The sequence below is a fragment of the Nycticebus coucang genome, chromosome 4 (assembly GCF_027406575.1).
Source record: "Nycticebus coucang isolate mNycCou1 chromosome 4, mNycCou1.pri, whole genome shotgun sequence".
Taxonomy (NCBI): Eukaryota; Metazoa; Chordata; class Mammalia; order Primates; family Lorisidae; genus Nycticebus; species Nycticebus coucang.
The window spans coordinates 23,012,724-23,035,910 of NC_069783.1; the positions used below are offsets into that span (position 1 = coordinate 23,012,724).

Genomic DNA, 23,187 nt, shown 5'->3' on the forward strand with positions numbered 1-23,187 from the left:
TGTGAATCTTTTTTAATTAAATTGTTGTCTGAACAGGAGTAGCCTTCAAAAGGGTTTTATTGCCACGTGTCCTATAATTTCTATGCAAAAGTATTTCCCACAACATGAGACAACTTCTGTAATTATCTGCTTTTCCGTTCTTCTTCCAAAATGACAACTTGACCAAAATAGCAAATAGATTTTTAGCAGTATTCATGATATTGGTTGCAAAGCCTTAAGTCAAAAGATTTATCTCATTCTTAAGGGGAAAAAAGTAACAGAAATGATCCAAACATTAATAAATTCTTCATCAGTTATTCTAAGGATTCTTTCATCTTAGAAAATAAATAGCACTTCTGTCAATTTAGAGTCATGTTTTTTTAAAATTTCTCCTCTGGAAATCAAAGAAAGGAGAATTGCATATCCTGTTCACATTCCTTAACAAAGATCCATGGAAAAGTAGTGCTTCAAAGTCCTGGTTCTGATGAAGTTGACAAGACTTTCAGGATTGTGGGTCTAGGCTTTGATCTGCTTTGTATAACACAGTGAGTTGAAATAATTAAGTGTATAGCGCTTCCTCCTTTTCCAGACAGTACGACCAGATGTGTTGCTAACCATCATAAGTGTTCTATCTGGTACCTAGATTTTTCTTCCAGACTAACTTTTTTTTTTTTTTTTTTTTAATAGAGACAGAGTTTCACATTATGCCGTGGCATCACACAGCTCACAGCAACCTCCAACTCCTGGGCTTAAGCCATCCCCTTGCCTCAGCCTTTTAAGTAGCTGGGACTACAGGTGCCTGCCACAATGCCCGGCTATTTTTTTGTTGCAGTTTGGCCAGGGCTGGGTTTGAACCCGCTACCCTCCGTATATGGAGCCAGCGCCCAGCCCACTGAGCCACAGGTACCACCCCAGACTAACTTTTGATGAATAAGAATACTTTTTATATTGGGCGGTGCCTGTGGCTCAGTCGGTAAGGCGCCAGCCCCATATACCGAGGGTGACAGGTTCAAACCCGGCCCTGGCCAAACTGCAACCAAAAAATAGCCGGGCGTTGTGGCGGGCGCCTGTAGTCCCAGCTGCTCGGGAAGCTGAGGCAAGAGAATTGCTTAAGCCCAGAAGTTGGAGGTTGCTGTGAGCTGTGTGAGGCCACGGCACTCTACCGAGGGCCATAAAGTGAGACTCGGTCTCTACAAAAAAAAAAAAAAAAAAGAATACTTTTTATAAAATGATGTTCCGGCCTGGCGCCTGTGGCTCAAGTGGCTAAGGTGCCAGCCACATACACCTGAGCTGGTGTGTTCGAATCCAGCCCAGGCCTGCCAAACAACAATGATGGCTGCAAACAAAAAATAGCTGGGCGTTGTGGCAGGGGCCTATAATCCCACCTACTTGGGAGGCGGAGGCAGGAGAATCACTTGAGCCCAGGAGTTGGAGGTTGCTATGAGCTGTGATGCCACGGCACTCTACCCAGGGTGACAGCTTGAGGCTCTGTCTCAAAAAAAAAGATGTTCCCTTGATAACATCAGCATGCATCCTGCAAATAAATCCCAGAAAGATTAGTAATTTCATCCTGTTACAGACGGAAATGAACTGGCAGGGCTGTTAGTTCTTCCTTGAAACTGCTTCAGATTAATACTGGAAGTATCATTAGCTTTCTCTGGAGAGAATAAGAACATTTAAAGATACAATGTTTTTAATTCCTTCCACCATTCTAAATCATAAATATGCACTAAGAATGGTCAGGGAGCTGATAGAGGGCGATAGGAGCAGGTTTTGTGTTGACACTCATTCAAATTTTGGAAAAGTTTAAACCATCTAAATTAAGCCTTTTCAAAAAACAACAACAATACAGTTTATTGTAGCTTAAGGAAATTCAGATATAGGGGTCCTTAGCCTTTGTTGGTTTTACACTTCTAATGCCAATAAACTTGCCATACACAAAATGCTAAAATACATTTGTCCTTACGTATTTCAGCATTTGGCAAACTAAGGTCCATGAGCCTAATCTTGCCCACCAGTTTTTGTAAAGAAAGTTTTATTGGAACACAGCCATATTCAGTAGTTTATGTATTATCTATGACTGGTTTCACACTGCAGAGTTAAATAGTTGTAAAAACATTATGGCATGCAAAAATAAAAATATTTACTATCTGGCCCTTTGTCAAAAAAGTTTGCTGATCCCTGTGTTAATTGATGACAATAAAACCAAAGGATGACTACATTAGCTTGGCTTTACATCCTTTGCTTTGGCATCTTTCTGCTTAATATAGGCCCAAAATAAATGAAGGAATATGAAACATAGTAATAATGGCAGAGTATGTTTTCTTGCATTTCTGAAAATATAAAACTTTTCAAGACCATCATGCCATGATTATGAAGGCACAAGAACAGAATTCCAGACATTTGAAAGTTGTTTTATACTAAGGCAATGTTCAAAGTAAATATGGGGAATTTTTTTTAACATACCCAGTAAGTGCATTCCTTGAAGCCCATCTAGAAACCCCTCATCCATGAACTACAGGAAACATGCTACCCTGCCCACTTTTCCACAGCAATCTCAACTTCTCTGGGCCTTCAGAGCCCTCTGCTTCCTCATGGCTTCATTCTCTACACCAGGCATCCTCAAACTTTTTAAACAGGGGCCAGTTCACTGTCCCTGAGACGGTTGGAGGGCCGGACTATAGTTTTAAAAAAAAACACTGTGAATAAATTCCTATGCACACTGCACATATCTTATTTTAAGTAAAAAAACAAAACGGGAACAAATACAATCACACCGCCTCATGTGGCCCGTAGTTTGAGGACCCCTGCTTACACCAACTCTCTCAGCTCAGCCTACTAGATGGGCGTACTTGGATTTTCCAGTAACACCCCAAGCTTGAGTGAGACTTACCAAGTCAGCTTCCACTTCCTTCTGTATCTCAGTGTTCAAGCTATCATACACACTTTTTTTTTTTTTTGCAGTTTCTGGCCGTGGCTGGGTTTGAACCCGCCACCTCCGGCGTATGGGGCCAGCGCCCTACTCCTTTGAGCCACAGGCGCCGCCCCATACACAGACTTTTCAAGTTTCAACCAAGGTTAGAGAACCTACAGCCTTCTAGTTTCAAGATTATTCTTTTTTAAACACCAAAAAGGCAAGAAAAGCTTCATCTTCCACTGATGCATCCCTTTTGAAAAAAGGATTTGTTCTATAAAATTTGGATTTAGTTAAAAGGCCTCACTTAAGGACCTAGAAGGCCGTATGTAACCTTAGGCCACGGGTTCCCCACCCCCACGAGGAGTCTTTTACTTCTAGAGCTTTGTACATCCTGTACCATTTGTCCAAAATATCCTTTCCTAATCTGTCTCATTCCTGCTGCTCCCTCTCAGGTATATCTACTCTGGAGAGCTTTCCTTCAGGCTCCCAATCAGAAGCACTCACCACCCTGACTTATAACCCCTTATTAACCTAACTGCCTTTCTTTTTAAACAGCAATTTCCTTGAGTGAGCAAACTGGGTCCTTTTTTTTTTTTTTTTTTTTTGAGACAGAGCCTCAAGCTGTCACCCTGGGTAGAGTGCCCTGGCATCACAGCTCACAGCAACCTCCAACTCCTGGGCTCAAGTGATTCTCCTGCCTCTGCCTCCCAAGTAGCTGGGACTACAGGCGCTCACTGCAGCGCCCATCTGTTTTTTGGTTGCAGCCATTATTGTTGTTTGGCCGGCCCGGGCTGGATTCGAACCTGCCAGCTCAGGTGTATGTGGCTGGCACCTTAGCCACTTGAGCCACAGGCTCCAAGCCAAAACTGGGACCTTTTTAACCATTGTTTCTATAATGCTTAGAGCATAGAGATCTACAGAGTAGATGCTTAATAAGTCTTTGAAGAAATAAATGAATGGAAGTATGAATTCTAATTTTAGTTGCTGCAGTCAAATGGCTGTGACGCCAGCTGTGATCCAGCAGAAAGACTTAACATATTCTAGGCAGAGATAGAATTGTAGAATCTTTAAACTGGAAGAAACTAGACTGTTTGATCCAAGTTATCCAAGGTCCAGTGTAGTAACAGAACTGGGACCAGTACTCTATTACTCTGATTCATTATTTGTTATTATCTAGTTCTTCCTACTAAAACTAGGTCATTTCACAGAGGAATTTTAGAGCAATGAAGTACTCTGTGTGATACTATAATGGTAGACACATTCATTATACATTTGTCCAAACCCATAGAAAGTCCAACACCAAGAGTGAATCCTAATGTAACATATAGACTCTGGATAATGATGTATCAGTATAGGCTTTTCAGCTACAACAAATGTACCACTTTGGTGGCAAGTGTTGTTGATGGGGGAAGCTATACATAGAGGGGGCAGAAGGTATGTGGGAAATCTCTGTACCTTCCACTCAATTGTGCTTTGACGCTAAAACTGCTCTAATAAAGTCTTTTTAAAATAATAGAAAGGCCTGGTGCCCATAGCACAGTGGTTATGGTGACAGCCTCATACACCAAGGCTGGCAGGTTTGAGCCCGGCCAGGGCCAACTAAACAACAACAACTGCAACAAAAAATGGCTGGGTGTTGTGGCAGGTCTCTGTAGTCCCAGCTACTTGGGAGGCTGAGGCAAGAGATTCTCTTAAGCCCAAGAGTTTGAGGTTGCCATGAGCTGTGACACCATGGCACTCTACCAGGGGCAACATGGTGAGACTATCTCAAAAAAATAAGTAAATAAAATAAAAAAAATCGCTAAAATAACAAAATGACAACAAAACAAAAACAAACAAAAAAAACCTTGTCATCTAATAAGGAAAGTTGTCTGTTCCAACAGCATGTGAGATGAGGCCAGAAAGAAATGTCTGAAAGCACGCTGATGTACTCAGAGTCTCTCATTTATTGTTTACCTTTGACCCCACAGGATTACATCTAGAAGATGATAAATGTGATAAGTATCTTTCTCCCACATATATATTTTTCTGGAAGAAATATTCTATCATAAATAAAGTTAAGAAGACATTAAGAATAAATCACTATTTTTAAAAAAACTACAACCAAAACAGTTAAAATTTAAAATGTAGAATTAATGTAAAGACAGTCTACATAGAAATGAAGATGATGGCTAAACAAAAACAAGAAGCAAAAAATAAATAAATAATAAAATAAAATAAAATAAAAAACAAGAAGCTCACTCTCTAGGGTCATAAATGAAAAAAAAATTCTCCATACAGTCTAAGTCAGAATTTCTTAACAGAGATTAAATTACATGTAGGGGAAATAACAAGGAGAAAATGTGTGCTTTTGTTTATATAATCTTACCTAGAAGAAAGTAATTGAACATTAAACATTAGGTGAAAGAAAATAACTACAGACCTACCATTTGATCCAGCAATCCCACTGCTGGCTGTATACCCAAAGGAAAAAAAGACATTTTATTAAAAAGGACACTTGCACACTTGATTGTATATAGCAGAATAATTCACAGTCGCAAAGATTTGGAAACCAGCCAAGTGCCCTACATGAATAGATCAATAAAATGTGGTGTATGCATACCATGGAGTACTACCATTAAAAAAAGGGAATCTGGGGCGGCGCCTGTGGCTCAGTGAGTAGGGCGCCGGCCCCATATGCTGAGGGTGGCGGGTTCAAACCCAGCCCCGGCCAAACTGCAACAAAAAATATAGCCGGGTGTTGTGGCGGGCGCCTGTAGTCCCAGCTGCTCGGGAGGCTGAGGCAGGAGAATCGCGTAAGCCCAAGAGTTGGAGGTTGCTGTGAGCCGTGTGACGCCACAGCACTCTACCCGAGGGTGGTACAGTGAGACTCTGTCTCTACAAAAAAAAAAGGGAATCTGGTATCTCTTATGACACCCTGGATAGAGCTGGAAACCATTCTTTTAAGTGAATCATCACAAGAATGGAGAAACAAACACATGTTCTCAATACCAAATTGGAACTAATAGATTAACACCTAACTACACATATGGAAGTAAATCTCAGTGAAAATCAAGCTGCGGGAAGGAAAAGGAGGAGATGAGTCAATTCACATCCACTATCTGGATGAAGTTTGACTCAATCCTTACAAAAACAAAGTATGTAAACCAAACATGTATACATACCCCCCTAATATTCTGAAATTAAAAAAAAAGAAAAAGCAGGGCGGTGCCTGTGGCTCAAGGAGTGGGGCGCCGGTCCCATATGCTAGAGGTGGCGGGTGCAGGCCCAGCCCCAGCCAAAAACCACAAAAAAAAAAGAAAAGAAAAAGCAACCAGGCACAATGGGTAGCACTTGTAAACCTAGCACTTTGGGAGGCCAACGTGGGAGGATTGCTTGAGCTCAGGAATTCGAGACCAGGCTGAGCAATAGTGAAGACCCCATCTGTACTAAAAATAGAAAAAATTAGCCAGGTGTTGTGGCAGGTGCCTCAAGTCCCAGCTACTCAGGGAGGCTAAGGCACAATGATCACTGAACCCAGGAGTTTTGAGGTTTCTGTGAGCTAGGCTGACACCAGGGGACTCTAGCGTAGGCAATAGAATGAGACTCTGTCTCAAAAAAAGAAAAAACCATAAAGTCTACCGTTGGGTCAGCTTTCACAGGAAATCTTAAATATTTTTAAAATTATAGCCTGTAAAAAACAAAAAATGGCCGGGTACCGTGGCTCATGCCTGTAAGCCTACTACTCTGGGAGGCCTAGGTGGGAGGATTGCTTGAGGTCAACAGTTCAAGACTAGCCCAAGTAAGAGTAAGACCCCGTCTGTACCAAAAATAGAAAAAATTAGCTGGGCGTGGTATGGTGGTTGGTGCCTATAGTTCCAGCCACACAGGAGGGTAAGGCAAGAGCATCACTTGAATCCAAGAGTTAGAGGTTGCAGTGAGTTATGCTAATGACAGTGAACTCTACCTAGGGTGACAGAGCAAGACTCTGTCTCAAAAAAGAAGAATCACTACATCTCTCACTAGATTAACCAAACAAAAAGAGATAAGGTTTTTCTATTAACAGTGACAAAATACAGTGGAATATTATATAGGCATATCCAATGATGTTTGCAAAGAGACATCAAGGGCATGCTTATAATGATGTCATGATGAAAGAAGCAGGTCATAGGATTATGCAAGAATTTATAGAGGAAGATTTAAAAGAATTATACTAAATTACAGCCAGTCAAATTTTTTGGCATTCGTTTTTCTGAACGTTTATAATTTTTCTCTGCCTTAAAAGTATTTACCTGTGAGATGTATTTTGTCAGGAAAAAAATACAGAGTGTTAGCACAACAGAAAGGAACCCATTTTTACTCTTTTAAAATTTTTTTTTTTTTTTTTTTTTGGTAGAAACAGAGTCTCACTGTACCGCCCTCGGGTAAAGTGCCATGGCGTCACACGGCTCACAGCAACCTCTAACTCTCGGGCTTACGCGATTCTCTTGCCTCAGCCTCCCAAGCAGCTGGGACTACAGGCACCCGCCACAATGCCCGGCTATTTTTTTGTTGCAGTTTGGCCGGGGCCGGGTTTGAACCCGCCACCCTCAGCATATGGGGCTGGCGCCCCACTCACTGAGCCACAGGCGCCGCCCACTCTTTTAAATTTTTAATGATTTCTACTTTTGGCCAAGATGAAGTAACAGGGACCAGATTTATTCTCCCATCTGAAATGAACAAAAAAATCAGACATCGTACATTAAATGACAGTTCTGGAGATTGTCCAGATTGTGTTTCAGGAAGGAGGAATCTATCAGGACTTAGGCAGTTTCCCTGAGTTGAAGCAGTGGAGCTGTGAGTCTAGGGATGGTGGCAGGCATAGCAACAGAGAGAACAGAGAGGACATCGGTATACAGAGGGTCTCAATCGAGACTTCAGCTAAGAACTGATCACCGTGTTTGTGTGTATATATATATACAAATCAAGGCCAGAGAAAAGCACCTAAAAAGATTCTTTTTAGGTACAAGACCCAAAATAATTAAACTGTTCCCATGTAACCTAACCACAGCCCAGACAAAGGTCAAAAATATTGAAAGGAATTTTAAAAATCCAGCAGTTAACAAGGTAAAACTCACAAGGTCTGGAACCTGATTTTTAACACTACCAGCCATGCAAAGAAGCAGGAAAATACAACCTGTAATGAAGAGAAAAAAAATCAGTCAGTCAAAATCAACCCAGAAATTATGCAGACAATAGAATTAGTTGACAGGGACATTAAAGCAATTACAATTTTTTTGAGAAATTGACAAGTTTATCCTAAAATGTATATGGAAGTGCCACGGACCTCAGCCAGCCAGAACAAGTTTGAAAAAGAAGAACAAAGTTGGATAACTACCTAATGTCAAAAATTACTGTAAAGTCAATCAAGATAGTGTGATATGGATATAAGTATAGACATAGAGATCACTAGGATAGAATAAAAAGTCCAGAAATAAATTCTTGCAGTCAATTGAATTTTTTTTCAACCCAACTATGTTATACAATAAGCACTTAAAAAGGAGCAAACTGCTGATAAATGCTATAAAATGGTCAAATCTCAAAAATATGCTAAATGAAAGAGGGCCAGACACAAAAGCCACATACGCACATGTAGTTATATTTATGTGAAGTTTCCTCCAAAAGGCAAATATTTAGGGGGGAAAAGATCAGTGATTACTTGGGGGTAGAGGTGGAAGTGAGGATCGACTATACACAGACACAAGGAAATTTGGGGGGGGGGGTGTTGAATTGGATTGCAGTGATAGTTGCACAATACTGTAAATATGCTAAATATTGAATTGTGCTGTTGCCGGGGGTGAATTTCATACTGTATAGCTTATGTTTCAATACCCTTTAAAAAAAAATGGGAGGGGATGATGAGAGGAGCTCACAGAGAAGACTGAGGAGGAATGGCTAACAAAACTTGCTCGTTTTTCATTTTCATAGATGGGGTTTTTTCCTTATTTTTTCCCCTTTCAAGTTACATTTATTACACAAGTAGCTCATTATGTATGTTCATGTATGTTCTTTACCCTTAAAAATTCATGTTAGCAAAAAAGATCCAAAAAAAACATGCTTAATCCTGCTACACAAATCAACATCTTAGTGAATGGAAAGCATTCTTCCAACTATTTATGTCTTTATATTGAGATGTTCTGTTTCATTTTAAAAGACTAGATTTTTACTGTGCTGTTAAATATTTCTAAATATATTGTGATATATCCTTTGGGTTTTTCTTTTATGGGTTAAATTTATAATGTATTCACATGAATTAATTTATGTCAATTTACAGGAATGGTTCCCCAAGGTGAGGCCAACTTTGCTCCATCTCTAAGCCCTGGGAGCTCCATGGTGCCGATGCCAATCCCTCCTCCTCAGAGCTCGCTGCTCCAACAAACTCCGCCTGCTTCTGGATATCAGTCACCGGACATGAAGGCCTGGCAGCAAGGAGCAATAGGAAATAGCAAGTAAGAGGGCAGTTTTTACACAGGAACATCCCTGGTCCTCTGTAGCACATCAGATAGCCATGCTTTCATAGGCTGATTATATTTACACAGTTGAAGGAGATTACTGGCTACTGTCATTTGCATAATAAAAGACTGTATTTTACGTTATTAGCAAAGAAAGATAACAAATGTTTTAAATATTAAGTAGTTTTTAAGACAATTTTTTGTCTATAATAGTACAGAAAAGTGGTCCCATGTCCCCAATCTTTTGATCCTGGCTCCAACAAACCTAAAGAATATGATCAACTCCCATCAGTAACAGAGCTTACCTTGGACAGATGTAGAAATGGGCACTTTTTTTTTTTTTTTTTTTTTGTAGAGACAGAGTCTCACTGTACCGCCCTCGGTAGAGTGCTGTGGCGTCACACTGCTCACAGCAACTTCTAACTCTTGGGCTTACGCGACTCTCCTGCCTCAGCCTCCCGAGCAGCTGGGACTACAGGCACCCGCCACAACGCCCAGCTATTTTTTTGTTGTTGTTGCAGTTTGGCCGGGGCTGGGTTTGAACCCACCACCCTCGGCATATGGGGCCAGCGCCCTACTCACTGAGCCACAGGCGCCGCCGAAATGGGCACTTCTTAAAACATCTTTTTTTATAAGAACACTTAAAAATTCTACAAATGTAAAGCAAGAATGGCAAAATGTTGGAATTCAGTAGAGCTGAGCAGTGGGCACACAGGTTTCACATCTTTCAGTGTATTTGAAGAATTGTCTACAACCACAAAAGGTTTTAAGCCTTCTGGATTATTACACATAATCCTTTCTTTTTTAATGTCTGGATTTTTGAATCTCTGGATTTTCAGTGGCCTCATCTTACCCATTTTGCTTATAATTACCTCACTCAAGTCTTCTTCCCCCCACATTCTGACTGCTGAACTTTGCACACGTCACTTGAGTTTTAAAAGGATTTTAATTTGGTTGTGTCTTGGTTCTAATGACAGGGAAGCTGTTTAATCTGACAACATAATAAGTAAGGCAGTTAAAGTTGAAAACATAAGACTATATTTTTTAAAGTTCATTAAAAGGTGAGAGAGGAAATCTTCCTGTTAGAGAACTATGTAGCTCTCAGTGAGGGCCATGTATAAATTATTTAGAAATGGAACTTGTCTCTGTAACATGCAAGAGGAATTTGGTCTCCTGATGTATTCTAGTCCCCACTTTCTAAACACTCTTTAGATTCCAAGGCCTGCCATTGTATTTACTCCCTTGCTCGGGTCCTTCTGTTGCTCTCTGGCAAAATTCTCCCTAGTGAGGTTCAAGTAAACTCTTGTTCCACACCTTCCCCTAAGCATTGGAATATACCTTGAAAAAGTATAGTCCTGCTGATGTATCTCACTGACCTATTTCTCTGCTCCCCTTTACGTTAAATTCCTTAAAGATAACACGGTATCTACTTCACCCACATTTTGTGGAAATACCAACCACTCCACCAGAAGGTGGTTAGTGTCTTATTCAGTGCCAAATGCAATGTTCATCGGTAGCATTTGACATACTCAAGCATTCATTCTTTCCTAAAACTCTTTCTTCATTTACTTCTGGAACAGCTTTATTGAGGTAGGTGACACTCCGCCTATCACCAAGTCTCCTTGAGGATCTTTCCCATCATCTTGACTCCATTTGGGGAACACGGAGTTCATTCTAGGCCCTCTCTGTCGTGCCCACTCACTCCCTTAGCTATATTGTCCACTTTTACCACTTTATTTCTCCCAAATTTAAATCTCCAATTCCCACAAACTGCACCTCCAATTACCCAGTGAACATCTCCATGTAGAAGTCTAGTAGACATCTCAAGCTTACCGTGATAAAAACTAAAGTGATATTCTCCCCAAAACCTGTTCATCTCCTACTTTTTCCCATCTTCCAGTTGTTCAAAAGAAAAAAACCTCTTTTCTTTCTCTCATATCCCATATCAAACACACCAGCAAATTCTGTCAGCTTCTTAGCAGCCATTCCACTTTTACCACTCAAGCTACCATCATGTCTTCCTGGGCCATCGTAGGAGCCTTCCTGCCTTCCTGCTTCCACCCTTGCTCCTCTATTGCTCAATCTTTACAGGGGTATCCAGAGTCATGCTATTAAAACCTGAGTCATGCCAGTCCTCACAGCTAATAGCTCTCCAGTAGTTCCCCAAGTACCCAAAATACAAATCAGGGCCCATACAGCCTCATGTATATCATATTGTTCCTGGGTGTCTCCATGACCCCGTCTGTTGCCCTTGTCACTCACTCTGCCACACTGGCTTCTTTTTATCCTTCTGTTCCTCCATGGGAACTTGGAGTTTGCCAAGTACATTGCAAACTCAGGGCCTTTGCGTTTTTTAATCCTTCTATTGGAATGTGGTTCCCGAAGTAGTCACACTTCAAGTCTCTCCTTAAGTGTCCCTTTATTAGGGCAGCGCTTGTGGTTCAGTGGGTAGGGCACTGGCCTCATGTACCAAGGGTGGCAGGTTTGAACCCAGCCCCGGCCAAACTGCAACAAAAAAATAACCGGGCGTTGTGGCCTGTAGTCCCAGCTACTCGGGAGGCTGAGGCAAGAGAATTGCCTAAGCCCAGGTGTTGGAGGTTGCTGTGAGCTGCAATGCATGGCACTCTACTGAGGGTGATAAAGTGAGACTCTGTCTCTACAAAAAAAAAGTCCCTTTACCGGACATGGACTTGAGTCATGGGACAGTCCCATAGCTTATTAGCATTTTAAGGCTGAGGAGTCCTGTTGTTTAATATTTTTTTTCTCTGACTTATTAGACCATGGACTCCTCTCTGCTTGTTAAGACCTATAATATTTGTGGAACCCACTATGGGCCAGAGTCTTCATCCTTCTCTTTTGCCACACGATTTAGTCACTACCTGGTGCTACCTTGAAAAAACGGTGATAACTGCCATGAGGCAGAAGGGAAGGCAGAGTGAGAGAGAGGGCCTGTGAGCATTGGGCTTTTACAGGACCGAGAACAGTGACTGAAATTACAGAAGGGCTGGGTCATCTAGCTAAAATGGAACTGTTGGCAGAAGCAGTTTGAAAGAACTTAAGCTAATATACAGTCCTAAATATAAATCTGAAAGAAAATCAAGTCCTAAACTTTTTGTCCTGAAGTATGACATCACTGCAGTCCTTGAAGCTTCTGCATGCATTCACTTATACAGCCTTGCTCCTCACTGTGGTGATTTATGTATCAGTTGACAAATAAGCAGTGTCTAAGGCAGAAATGTTCTCATTAGAAAATGGGCATGGATTAATGGGGGTTTTTGCCTTAACTTGAGCTGTGGGAACACGGAAGCCACAAGCATACACATTGTGCAGACATTAGTGGTCCACAGATGCTTTATTGGCCATTTATTAGGCATATATTCTGTGGGCATTTGTGTTTTATAATTACTTAGTGGGGGAGAGGGAGCACTGCCTTTCTTCAGACATGATGAATAGGTTGTTTCTTGAACTGTTAATTTCAGTACGATTATCTTACTCTACTAGAAACTATAAATGTCAGTAAATCCTACTTGCCACCTAAGAGCTAGTAAGGAATAGATAAAGAATGATTTGGAAAATCACTTTTGAAATCAGATTCTCTAGAATTAACATTAAAATAGGTGAAATTTTGCTAGCAGCCTATTGTGAACAATTGATACATAATCATAAAATATTTGGTATTTTATAGAACTTATGAAAGACAAGATTCCTATCATTTTCCTTCAGATATGTATATCTATTACTGAGATACAGTATTTTCATGGTTCAAATATAAAGTTTCAAGTTAAATTTACTTGGAGTTTATTTCATATTATTCTACTTATAGAATCCAGTTTCACATTTGAGATCTTTGGTATAGCAACATGGCTAGTAAAGGCCAAGGAAGTCAGTAAAACAAGCCCTCTGAAAAACATAATTGCCCTTGAAAGGACATAGAGCTATGTTGAGGCCTGAGAAGATTTTTGAAGTCTTTAAGAAGATTAAATTTGACAAATAAAAACATTTGGTTATATACATCTGTTTTCCTCTTGGTTTATAGCATATTGAAAACAGAAGCACGGGTGGCGCCTGTGGCTCAAGGAGTAGGGCGCTGGTCCCATATGCCGGAGGTGGTGGTTTCAAACCCAGCCCTGGCCAAAAACCACAAAAAAAAAAAAAGAAAGAAAGAAAGAAAGAAAACAGAAGCTAAAACCTTGACAAGTGACAGCAAGCTATGGGACATTGAATAAGTTATAATGTACACAAATAGAAATGTGCCCTTCTGTACCCACCTTAAGAAAATACGATTCACTAGGGCTCGAGAAAGATCTCCAAATTGTAATTATCAGTGAGTCTCAGGAAATTCTCTTGTAGATGATCTCTGGACTACATTTTGACAAACATTGGCATAGGTAGAGTTAAACTAATTAAAAAACAATCTGTAGCCAGGCATTGTTGTGGGCACCTATAGTCCCAGCTACTTGGGAGGTTGAGGCAAGAGAATCACTTAAGCCCAAGAGTTTGAGGTTGTTGGGAGCTGAGACGCCACGGCATTCTACTGAGGGCAACATGAGACTCTGTCTCAAAACAAAACAAAACAAACAAAAATCTGAACGTTATCAGTTGACATTACTGAATAACCTGTGTTTGTAATTCATTTATCAGATATATAGTGAATGCCTGCTCTATGTCACTTATTAATAGAAATAAGGAATAAGGAATACCATTTTTCCCCTCAAGTGTTTTGGGGATATACAACCTTTTTTTCTTCTCCGCTGCTCATTGGAAGAATAAGAGTTGTCTTGGGCCACACATTAAATATACAAACACTAGGGCGGCGCCTGTGGCTCAGTGGGTAGGGCATCAGCCCCATATATCGAGGGTGGCAGGTTCAAACCCGGCCCGGGCCAAACTGCAACAAAAAAATAGCCGGGTGTTGTGGCAGGCACCTGTAGTCACACCTACTCAGAAGGCTGAGGCAAGAGAATCGCCTAAGCCCAGGAGTTGGAGGTTGCTGTGAGCTGTGACGTCACGGCACTCTACCAAGGGCGATAAAGTGAGGCTCTGTCTCTACAAAAAAAAATACACAAACACTAATGACAGCTGATGAGTATAAAGAAAGGTCCATGCGTACTTTTCAAGGTACCTGACACCACAGATAAGCAAAACATTCCTCAAATAATCTGTATGTAGCCTGCATCCACAGGTTGGACACCCCTGTGAGGATATACAAGTAGTCACAATAAAAGAATACTATCCCTGAATCATTTATTCCTTTGTTAATTCATTCAGTGAGTGTTTATTGGTGTGTATCTTCCACACCCTTTGCCTAAGTAGGACATTCTCTGTTTAAGAAGATAAAACAATGTAATAAATTTTAAAGTGTTTTTTGGTGGTTAGATGGGTGGACTTCGGTTACCTGGAAGATTTACTTTTGTGGAAAACTTCCTTTCTTAGTTATTCAGATACTTAGAGCTTGGTATCTCTGATACTGAACCAGATAATTGTAATTTAAAATGACTTAAACTGAGCTCTTTTCAGTTATTAAACCCCTTGGGCAGAGTTAAAATGTATCTGACTTATGTTCAATTCTTACATATTGTAGTAAGATACAGTTTTACATGCAACTTAAGGATTTAAAATACTTTATTTGGAATTCTCTCTAATAATTCTACCCAATAATTTACACAGTCATAGTATTTCGTGTTCATGATCAGTGGATGTAATCTGGATTGTTTTTGAGTTAACAGTGTGTTCAGTCAAGCTGTCCAGAACCAGCCCACACCTGCACAGCCAGGAGTGTACAACAATATGAGCATCACCGTGTCCATGGCAGGTGGAAACACAAATGTGCAGAACATGAACCCAATGATGGGCCAGATGCAGATGAGCTCTTTGCAGATGCCAGGAATGAACACTGTGTGCCCTGAACAGGTAAGTGGCACCATTGACACACTTGCTAGACAACCACCATACTACAGCACAGTTCATTTCATTATTCAAAGGAAAATCAAATATCTTGACAGTTACTCATCAGAAATAGCCACCGTTTTTATTTTTTCAAAGATGTTTTGATACTTACTGGCCCTTAAGATATACAGTGGCCGGGTGCAGTGGCTTATGCCTATAATCCTAGTACTCTAGGAGGCTGAGGCAGGTGGATTGTTTGAATTCACAAGTTCAAGACCAGCTTGTGCAAAAGCAGGACCCTGTCTCTACTAAAATTAGAAAAACTGAGGCAAGAGGATCACTTGAGCCCAAGAGTTGGAGGTTGCTGTGAGCTGTGACGTCACGGCACTCTACCCAGGACAACAGCTTGAGACTCAAAGGAGTAGGGCGCCAGCCCCCTATGCCAGAGGTGGCAGGTTCAAACCCAGCCCTGGCCAAAAACTGCAAAAGAAAAAAAAAAGATATACAATGAAAATTTTCGATAGACTTTATAAGTAAGGTTTTAGTTTCATGAGATTTTTGGTGGTTTAGATTTATTATAAAATGGTACATATAATACATTGGCTTGGAATACCCTTCCATGTTCTGAACACATTTCTTCATCTCTCCCTTTTAATTCAACAAGCATTTATTCAATACTTACTATGTACAAATATAGCCTTGGGAAGCATGTATATTAACAAGTTGGGGAGACAACTTTGTTTATGTTTGTTATGTTGGGGACACAACATAAACAAAGGATCAGTGAATAATAGGACAAAACAACTGTGTGAGTGATAGACCATACATACTTATACCAGAGGAGGGGTATGTAAAATTAACTACTGAGAGTTTAAGAGAAAATTGCCTAAATAAAGAGAACAGAAAAGGTTTGATTATCACAGCACGACCTAGGGAGAATTAGAGGTTGAAGGCCCAATGAATGGTAAAGGGATAGATATTAATACTAAATTTAGAGCAGAATTTATGTGATCAGCTTTTTGGATATTTTACATGCCATCTAAATGTTTGCAGTATATCCTAGAGCCTCGTGCAGATCTTTGGGAGAGAATGGGTAAATTCAAAGTGATTTTTTTTTTTTTTTTTTAGAGACAGAGTTTCATTTCATCACCCTCGGTAGAGTGCTGTGACATCACAGCTCACAGCAACCTCCAGCTCTTGGGCTTAGGCGATTCTCTTGCCTCAGCCTCCCAAGTAGCTGGGACTACAGGCACCTGCCACAACGTCTGACTATTTTTTGTTGCAGTTTGGCTGGGACCAGGTTTGAACCCACCACCCTCAGTATATGGGGCCAGTGCCCTACTCACTGAGTCACAGGCGCTGCCTGAAATTCAAAGTGATATTTAGGAAGATCATTTGAGAACTCCTTAGAGTTACTATTCTTATTATTCAATTGGCAATCACCAGGTAGACTATGGTGACTAGGCTATTACCATGCAGCCACTATTAGAAATTCATTAAAATATACAAATACTGGTTAACCTTTTGTATAGACTTCCTTTATGTTGTGAATTTAAAAAAAAAAATCCCTATTTCTCTCCTCAGTAAGCATAAAGGTGGTTAGCAGAGAAGAAAACCCACAATTTAGTGATCTATAATTTTATAGCAAAATAAAAGAACTAGGCTTGACGCCTAGAGCTCAGTGAGTAGGGCACCAGTCACATACACCGAGACTGGCAGGTTCAAGCCTGGCCTGGACCTGCTAAACAACAGTGACAACTGCAACAGTGACAACTGCAAAAAAAGCCAAGCGTTGTGGTGGGTGCCTGTAGACCCAGCAAGTACGGTCCTGTACTTGGGAGGCTGAGGCAAGAGAATTGCTTAACCAGTGGTTCTCAAACTTCCTAATGCCACAACCCTTTAATACAGTTCCTCATGTTGTGGTGACCCCCAACCATTAAATTATTTTCGTTGCTATCTCATAACTGTAATTTTGCTACTGTTATGAATTGTAATGTAAATATATGATATTCAGGAGACCTCCAGAAGAGTCACTACCCACAGGTTGAGAACTGCTGGTTAAGCCAATAGGTTTGAGGTTGCTATGAGCTATACTCTACCAAGGGCAATATAGTGACACTCTGTCTCAGAAAAAAAATAAATAATAAAAGAACTAAATAGGATTGATTCTTATTACCTTATTGTTATTACGTTATTAGAATTACTATCTCCATTAGATTAACATAATTTTTTAAATGAATTAGGGCTCAGCACCTGTAGCTCAAGCAGCTATGGCGCCACCCATATACACCAGAGCTGGCGAGTTCGAATCCAGCCCGGGCCTGCCAAACAACAATGAAAACTGCAACCAAATAATAGCCAGGCGTTGTGGCAGGCACCTGTAATCCCAGCTACTTGGGAGGCTGAGGCAAGAGAATGGCTTAAGCCCAGGAGTTGGAGGTTGCTGTGAGCTGTGATGCTACCGCACTCTACCCAGGGTGACAGCTTGAGGCTCTGTCTCAAAGGAAAAAAAAAAAAAGAATTAGGTAAAGTAAGTTTCTTGTATAATTAGGTATCACTTTTTTATTCAACTCAGCCATCTCTGTCTTTATAGAGTGATTAATCCATTTACATTTGATGTGGCTAGTGATATGGTTGGATTTAAATATCTCATTTGTCTTTGTCCCTTCTCTTGCCTTTTTTTTGTTTAACTGAATATTCTTATTCATTTTATCTCCTCTACTAGCTTATTAGCTATGTAGAGTTTATAGTGTGTATCTTTCACTTACTACAGTCTGTCTTCAAGCTGTGTCAACTCATGTATCATGTAAGAATTAGACTCACAAAGTATACTTCTATTTCTTCCCTCCTGTTCTGTTGTCAAGAATATTATGTCTACATATTTTATATTTCCCCATATTATATTGTTATTGTCTTTTCTTTAAAAGGTCAATTATATTTTTAGAACTTTGAATAAGAAGTTTTTTATCTTTATCCCTGTAGTCTCTGCTCCGGTTTTCTTCTGTGTAGTTCCAAATTTGTATCTGGTATCATTTCCTTCTGCCTGAAGGTCTTCCTTTAAAATTTTTGATAGTGAAAATCTGCTGCAATGGTTCTTTTAGCTTTTTTTTTTTTTTTTTTGTAGAGACAGAGTCTCACTTTATGGCCTTCAGTAGAGTGCCGTGGCCTCACACAGCTCACAGCAACCTCCAACTCCTGGGCTTAAGCAATTCTCTTGCCTCAGCCTCCCGAGTAGCTGGGACTACAGGCGCCCGCCACAACGCCCAGCTTTTTTTTTTTTTTTTTTTTTTTTTTTGGTTGCAGTTCAGCCGGGGCCGGGTTTGAACCTGCCACCCTCGGTATATGGGGCCAGCGCCTTACCGACTGAGCCACAGGCGCCGCCCCCTCTTTTAGCTTTTGTACGTCTGAAAATGTCTTTGTTTCACCTTCATCTTTGAATGTTCTTTCTACTGAATACTATGTTGGCAATTTTAGTTTTCAGTACTTTAAAGGTGTTGCTCCACTGTAGTATTTCTGATCAGATGTCTGCTGTAATTTTGTCTTTGTTCCTTTGCACAAAGAATATCATTGCAAATGAATTAGGGCTCAGCACAGTATCATTCTTTGCAATGATATTCTTCCCTCTGTGGCTGATTTTAAGATTTTTCTCTACTGTTTCTAAGCAATTTGGTTATGATACGCTTTGGTGTAGTTTTCATCATGGTTCTTGTTCTTGAAGTTCATTGTGCTTCTTGATTCATCGGTGTGTAAATTTCATCAAACTTGGGAAAATGTGGATCATTATTTGTTGAAATAGTTTTTCTGTTACCCCCCTCCCCAACACTCCAATTGGCCACTTGAAGTTGTCTGAGAGTTCACTGATTATCTTGGTTCAGGGGTTTTGAGGTATGGGATGGGGTTCATTTTTGTCTCTATATTTTTTATTTTAGATAGTTTCTATTCCTTATAGCCGTGGTCACTAATTTTTTTCTTTTGCATAATCTGTTAATTTTATTCAATGTATTTTTCATCTCAGACATTACAATTTTAATTAAATAAAAATTGTATTTGGATCCTTTTTAATATCTTCCATATATTCAGCACATCATGTCTTTCATACCTATTCAGTCTTCCTCTTGCTATTAGAACATTTGGGATACACTTATTATGATAAATAACTATCTTGATATCCTTACCTATCAGTTGTATCATCTGTATCATTTTGGGGTTGATTTCAATCGATTGTTTCATTAGGGATCATGTTTTTCTGCCTCTTTGCATGCCTGATAATTTTTTATTGAATGCTAAAATATGAATTTTACTTTGTTTTCTTTTCATTTTGCCTTCCATGTGAAATTTTTTATTTTATTTTATTGAGACAGTCTCTGTTGCCCTGGATAGAGTGCCATGGCATATCATAGCTCACGGCAACCTCAAACCCCTGGTGATCTCACCAACCTCAAGTGATCTCTTGCCTCAATTTTTTGACTTTTAGTAGAGATAGGGTCTCACTCTTGCTCAGGCTGAACTCCTGAACTCAAGCAATCCACCAGCCTCAGCCTCCTAGAATGCTAGGCTTATAGGCCTGAGCCAACATGCCTGGCCTGTCTTGTTTATATTCTCATAAATGTTCTTTTTCTTTGCTTTGCTTTTCTTTTTTTTTGAGATAGAGTCTCAAGCTCTCACCCTGGGTAGAGTGCTGTGGCATCATAGCTCACGGCAACCTCCAACATTTGGACTCAAGCAATCCTCTTGCCTCAGTTTTTCTATTTTTAGTAGAGATGGGGTCTCACTTTTTGCTCAGACTGGTCTTGAACTCATGAGCTCAAGCAATCCACCCTCCTCCGCCTCCCAAAGTGCTAGGATTACAGGTATGAGCTACTGAGCCCGGCCTCCTAAAAGTATTCTTTTTTTTTTCCCTCCTAAAAGTATTCTTGAGCTTTGTTCTGGGAAATGGTTAGGTTCCTTGGGAACAGTTTGATCCTTTCAGGACTTGCTTTTTTGTTTGTTGGGACCAAAGTAGTATTTATTGTACAGCTAATTTTTCCTTACTATCAAGGTAAAACCATTCTAATATGAAACCATTCTAATATGCTATCTGATACTACAAGAATTATGTTTTTCTGTGTGGTTGGTGAAATAAGGACCTATTCTCAGCCCTTTGTTGGGAATTATTCCAGGTCTTCTATTCAGGGGATTTGTTCCTCTGATCAGTGTTAAGCTATAGATTTGAAGTCCTCTGCAGATCTTCAGAGCTTTTTTTCTGGTCAACTCTTCTCTGGTGTTCTGCCCTTTGCATTGCAGCTATATTTTTTTAACTCAGGGAGCCTACCAGGCTCTGCCTGTGTTCCCTGTCCCTATGCTGCAGTTTAAACATACTCTCCAGGGAATTGCCATAGTAGGGACTCCTGAATTATATCCCAACTCTTAGGGATACACTGTCCTTTGTTGCCTTTGTTCAGTGTGCCAAGTACCTGGGCTTTACAAATTTTTTCTGGTTTGTTAGTTGATTCAAGCAGGAAGATAGTCTGATCAACTATCCCTGTAACTGAATCTTGACCAAAGTAGAAGTCAACTTGTGTGTGTGAGAGAGAGAATTACATTTTATTAATATTAATTACGTACTATTCTTATCATATGTAAGAATATACAGGAAAATAGCAACTTGGTGAATTTTTACAAACTGAACACACCCAAAAAATCTGCCACCCAGATCAAGAAACAGAATACCAGAGATTTTCCTTATGTTCTCCTAGACAGTCTCCACCCCCCACAAAGGAAACACAACTATCCTGACTTCTAACACAGTAAATTGCTAAGCTTTTATTTTTGCTGTCCTCCTATGACTTTTCTGTCAGTGAGATTAGTTTTCAATGAGATTGTTTTTCACTAAAGAATTTGGTCTTCAATGGCTTGACACCTGTAGCACAGTGGTTACGGCGCCAGCCACATTCACTAAGGCTGGCGGGTTTGAACCCAGCCCGGCCAGTTAAAACAACAATGACAACTGCGACAAAAAATAGCCGAGCGTTGTGGTGAGCACCTGTAGTCCCAACTACTTGGGAGGCTGAGACAAGAGAATCGCTTAAGCCCAAGAGTTGGAGGTTGCTGTGAGCTGTGTTGCTACGGCACTCTACCGAGGGCTACATACTGAGACTCTGTCTCAAAAAAAATAAAAAAAAAGAAAGAATTTGGTCTTTAACTTAAGGACCTAGCTGATAATTTGGTCTCATTATTTATCTCTAATAGATAAGTGATCCAGCACTGAGACACACAGGCCTCTACTGCAACCAGCTCTCATCTACTGACCTTCTCAAAACAGAAGCAGATGGAACCCAGGTCAGTAAGAAAAGTCTTAGCCCAGAGCTATCGCAGGTACTCTAGATATATAGAGAATGTTGTGTAGCATCATCAAGAGCCTGACCTTGGGAGTGAGACCTGGCTGTGAGTCTTGGCTCTACTCTTTCTAGCTATTTATTTCATTGTGAGCTGCTGTATAACCACACAATTAACAAATTGTATGGTTATAGGATTGTCAAGAGGGTTAAATGAGACAAGCTTTCAGAAGCTTAACTCAGTGCTTAGATAGGCTAAAAAGATCACAAGAGATGGCCACTGATTGTTCATTTATAAATAAACATAATGCTAAAATTCATCTGTAATCACAATCCTCAAAAGATCTCATTAAGTTCAGGTTAAAAAAGAGTGCCTTCTGTGTGTTCTGCCTCCTTAGAATTATGTGTGGCTACTTTTTTATGTTAACCTAGTTTAGAAATTTTGGAGAGAGGTTTTAATTCACTTTGGTAACTGTAAGTTTAGTTTCTTTGTAATTTTTTTTTTTAACACAGACATTATGTTACAGATGGAGATGGGAAGAGACATAAGATATGTTCCTTGCTTCTGGACTCTCACTCCATTCTTTTTTTTTTTTTTTTTTTAATAGAGACAGAGTTTCACTTTATCGCCCTGGGTAGAGTGCCGTGGCGTCACACAGCTCACAGCAACCTCCAACTCCTGGGCCTAGGCGATTCTCCTGCCTCAGCTTCCTGAGTAGCTGGGACTACAGGCGCCCGCCACAACGCCCGGCTATTTTTTTGTTGTTGTTGCAGTTTGGCCGGGGCTGGGTTTGAACCCGCCACCCTCAGTATATGGGGCTGGCGCCCTGCTCACTGAGCCACAGGCGCCGCCCATCTCTCACTCCATTCTTCTCACCTGGCTAACTGAAGCTGCTTTTGTGTTAAACTTTGCTTGTCTAGGAAGGTATGGCAATATATAAAGTTTTTTTGAGGTCTGGTGTAAGGTAACCCCCCTTTTAAGTAATTGTTCAAAATGTTTCAAATGTGTTTTAGAGTTTGGGTTAGTTTTTTCAATTTTTAAAAAATTTCAACTTGGCTCGGCACCGGTGTCTCAAGCAGCTAAGGCATTAGCCACATATACCTGAGCTGGCGGGTTCGAATCCAGCCCGGGCCTGCCAAACAACGACAGCTGCGACCAAAAAATAGCCGGGTGTTGTGGCAGGTGCCTCTTGTCCCAACTACTTGGGAGGTGGAGGCAGGAGAATTGCTTCGAGTCCAGGAGTTGGAGGTTGCTGTGAGCTGTGACTCCACAGCACTGTACCCAGGGCAACAGCTTGAGGCTCTGTCTCAAAAAAAAAATTTTTGACTTGGCGCCTGTAGCACAGTGGTTACCCACCAAGGCTGGTGGGTTCCAACCCAGCCCGGCCCAGCTAAACAACAATGACAACTGCAACAACAAAAAAAATAGTGGGCGGGTGGCGCCTGTGGCTCAGTCGGTAAGGCGCCAGCCCCATATACCGAGGGTGGCGGGTTCAAACCCGGCCCCGGCCAAATTGCAACCAAAAAATAGCCGGGCGTTGTGGCGGGCGCCTGTAGTCCCAGCTACTCGGGAGGCTAAGGCAAGAGAATCGCTTAAGCCCAGGAGTTGGAGGTTGCTGTG

General features: G+C 40.7%; 1 protein-coding gene across 10 annotated transcripts in view; it reads left to right on the top strand.

Annotated features, from left to right (window-relative positions):
* Positions 1-23,187, top strand: part of NCOA1 (nuclear receptor coactivator 1) — a 246,921-nt gene that overhangs the window by 218,321 nt on the left and 5,413 nt on the right. For all 10 annotated transcript variants that reach the window (XM_053587813.1, XM_053587812.1, XM_053587819.1 and 7 more), the window contains 3 exons: positions 9,189-9,363; positions 15,093-15,276; positions 21,481-21,570. In XM_053587813.1, coding sequence (XP_053443788.1) covers positions 9,189-9,363; positions 15,093-15,276; positions 21,481-21,570 — 449 coding nt within the window. The remainder of the gene's footprint in view (positions 1-9,188; positions 9,364-15,092; positions 15,277-21,480; positions 21,571-23,187) is intronic.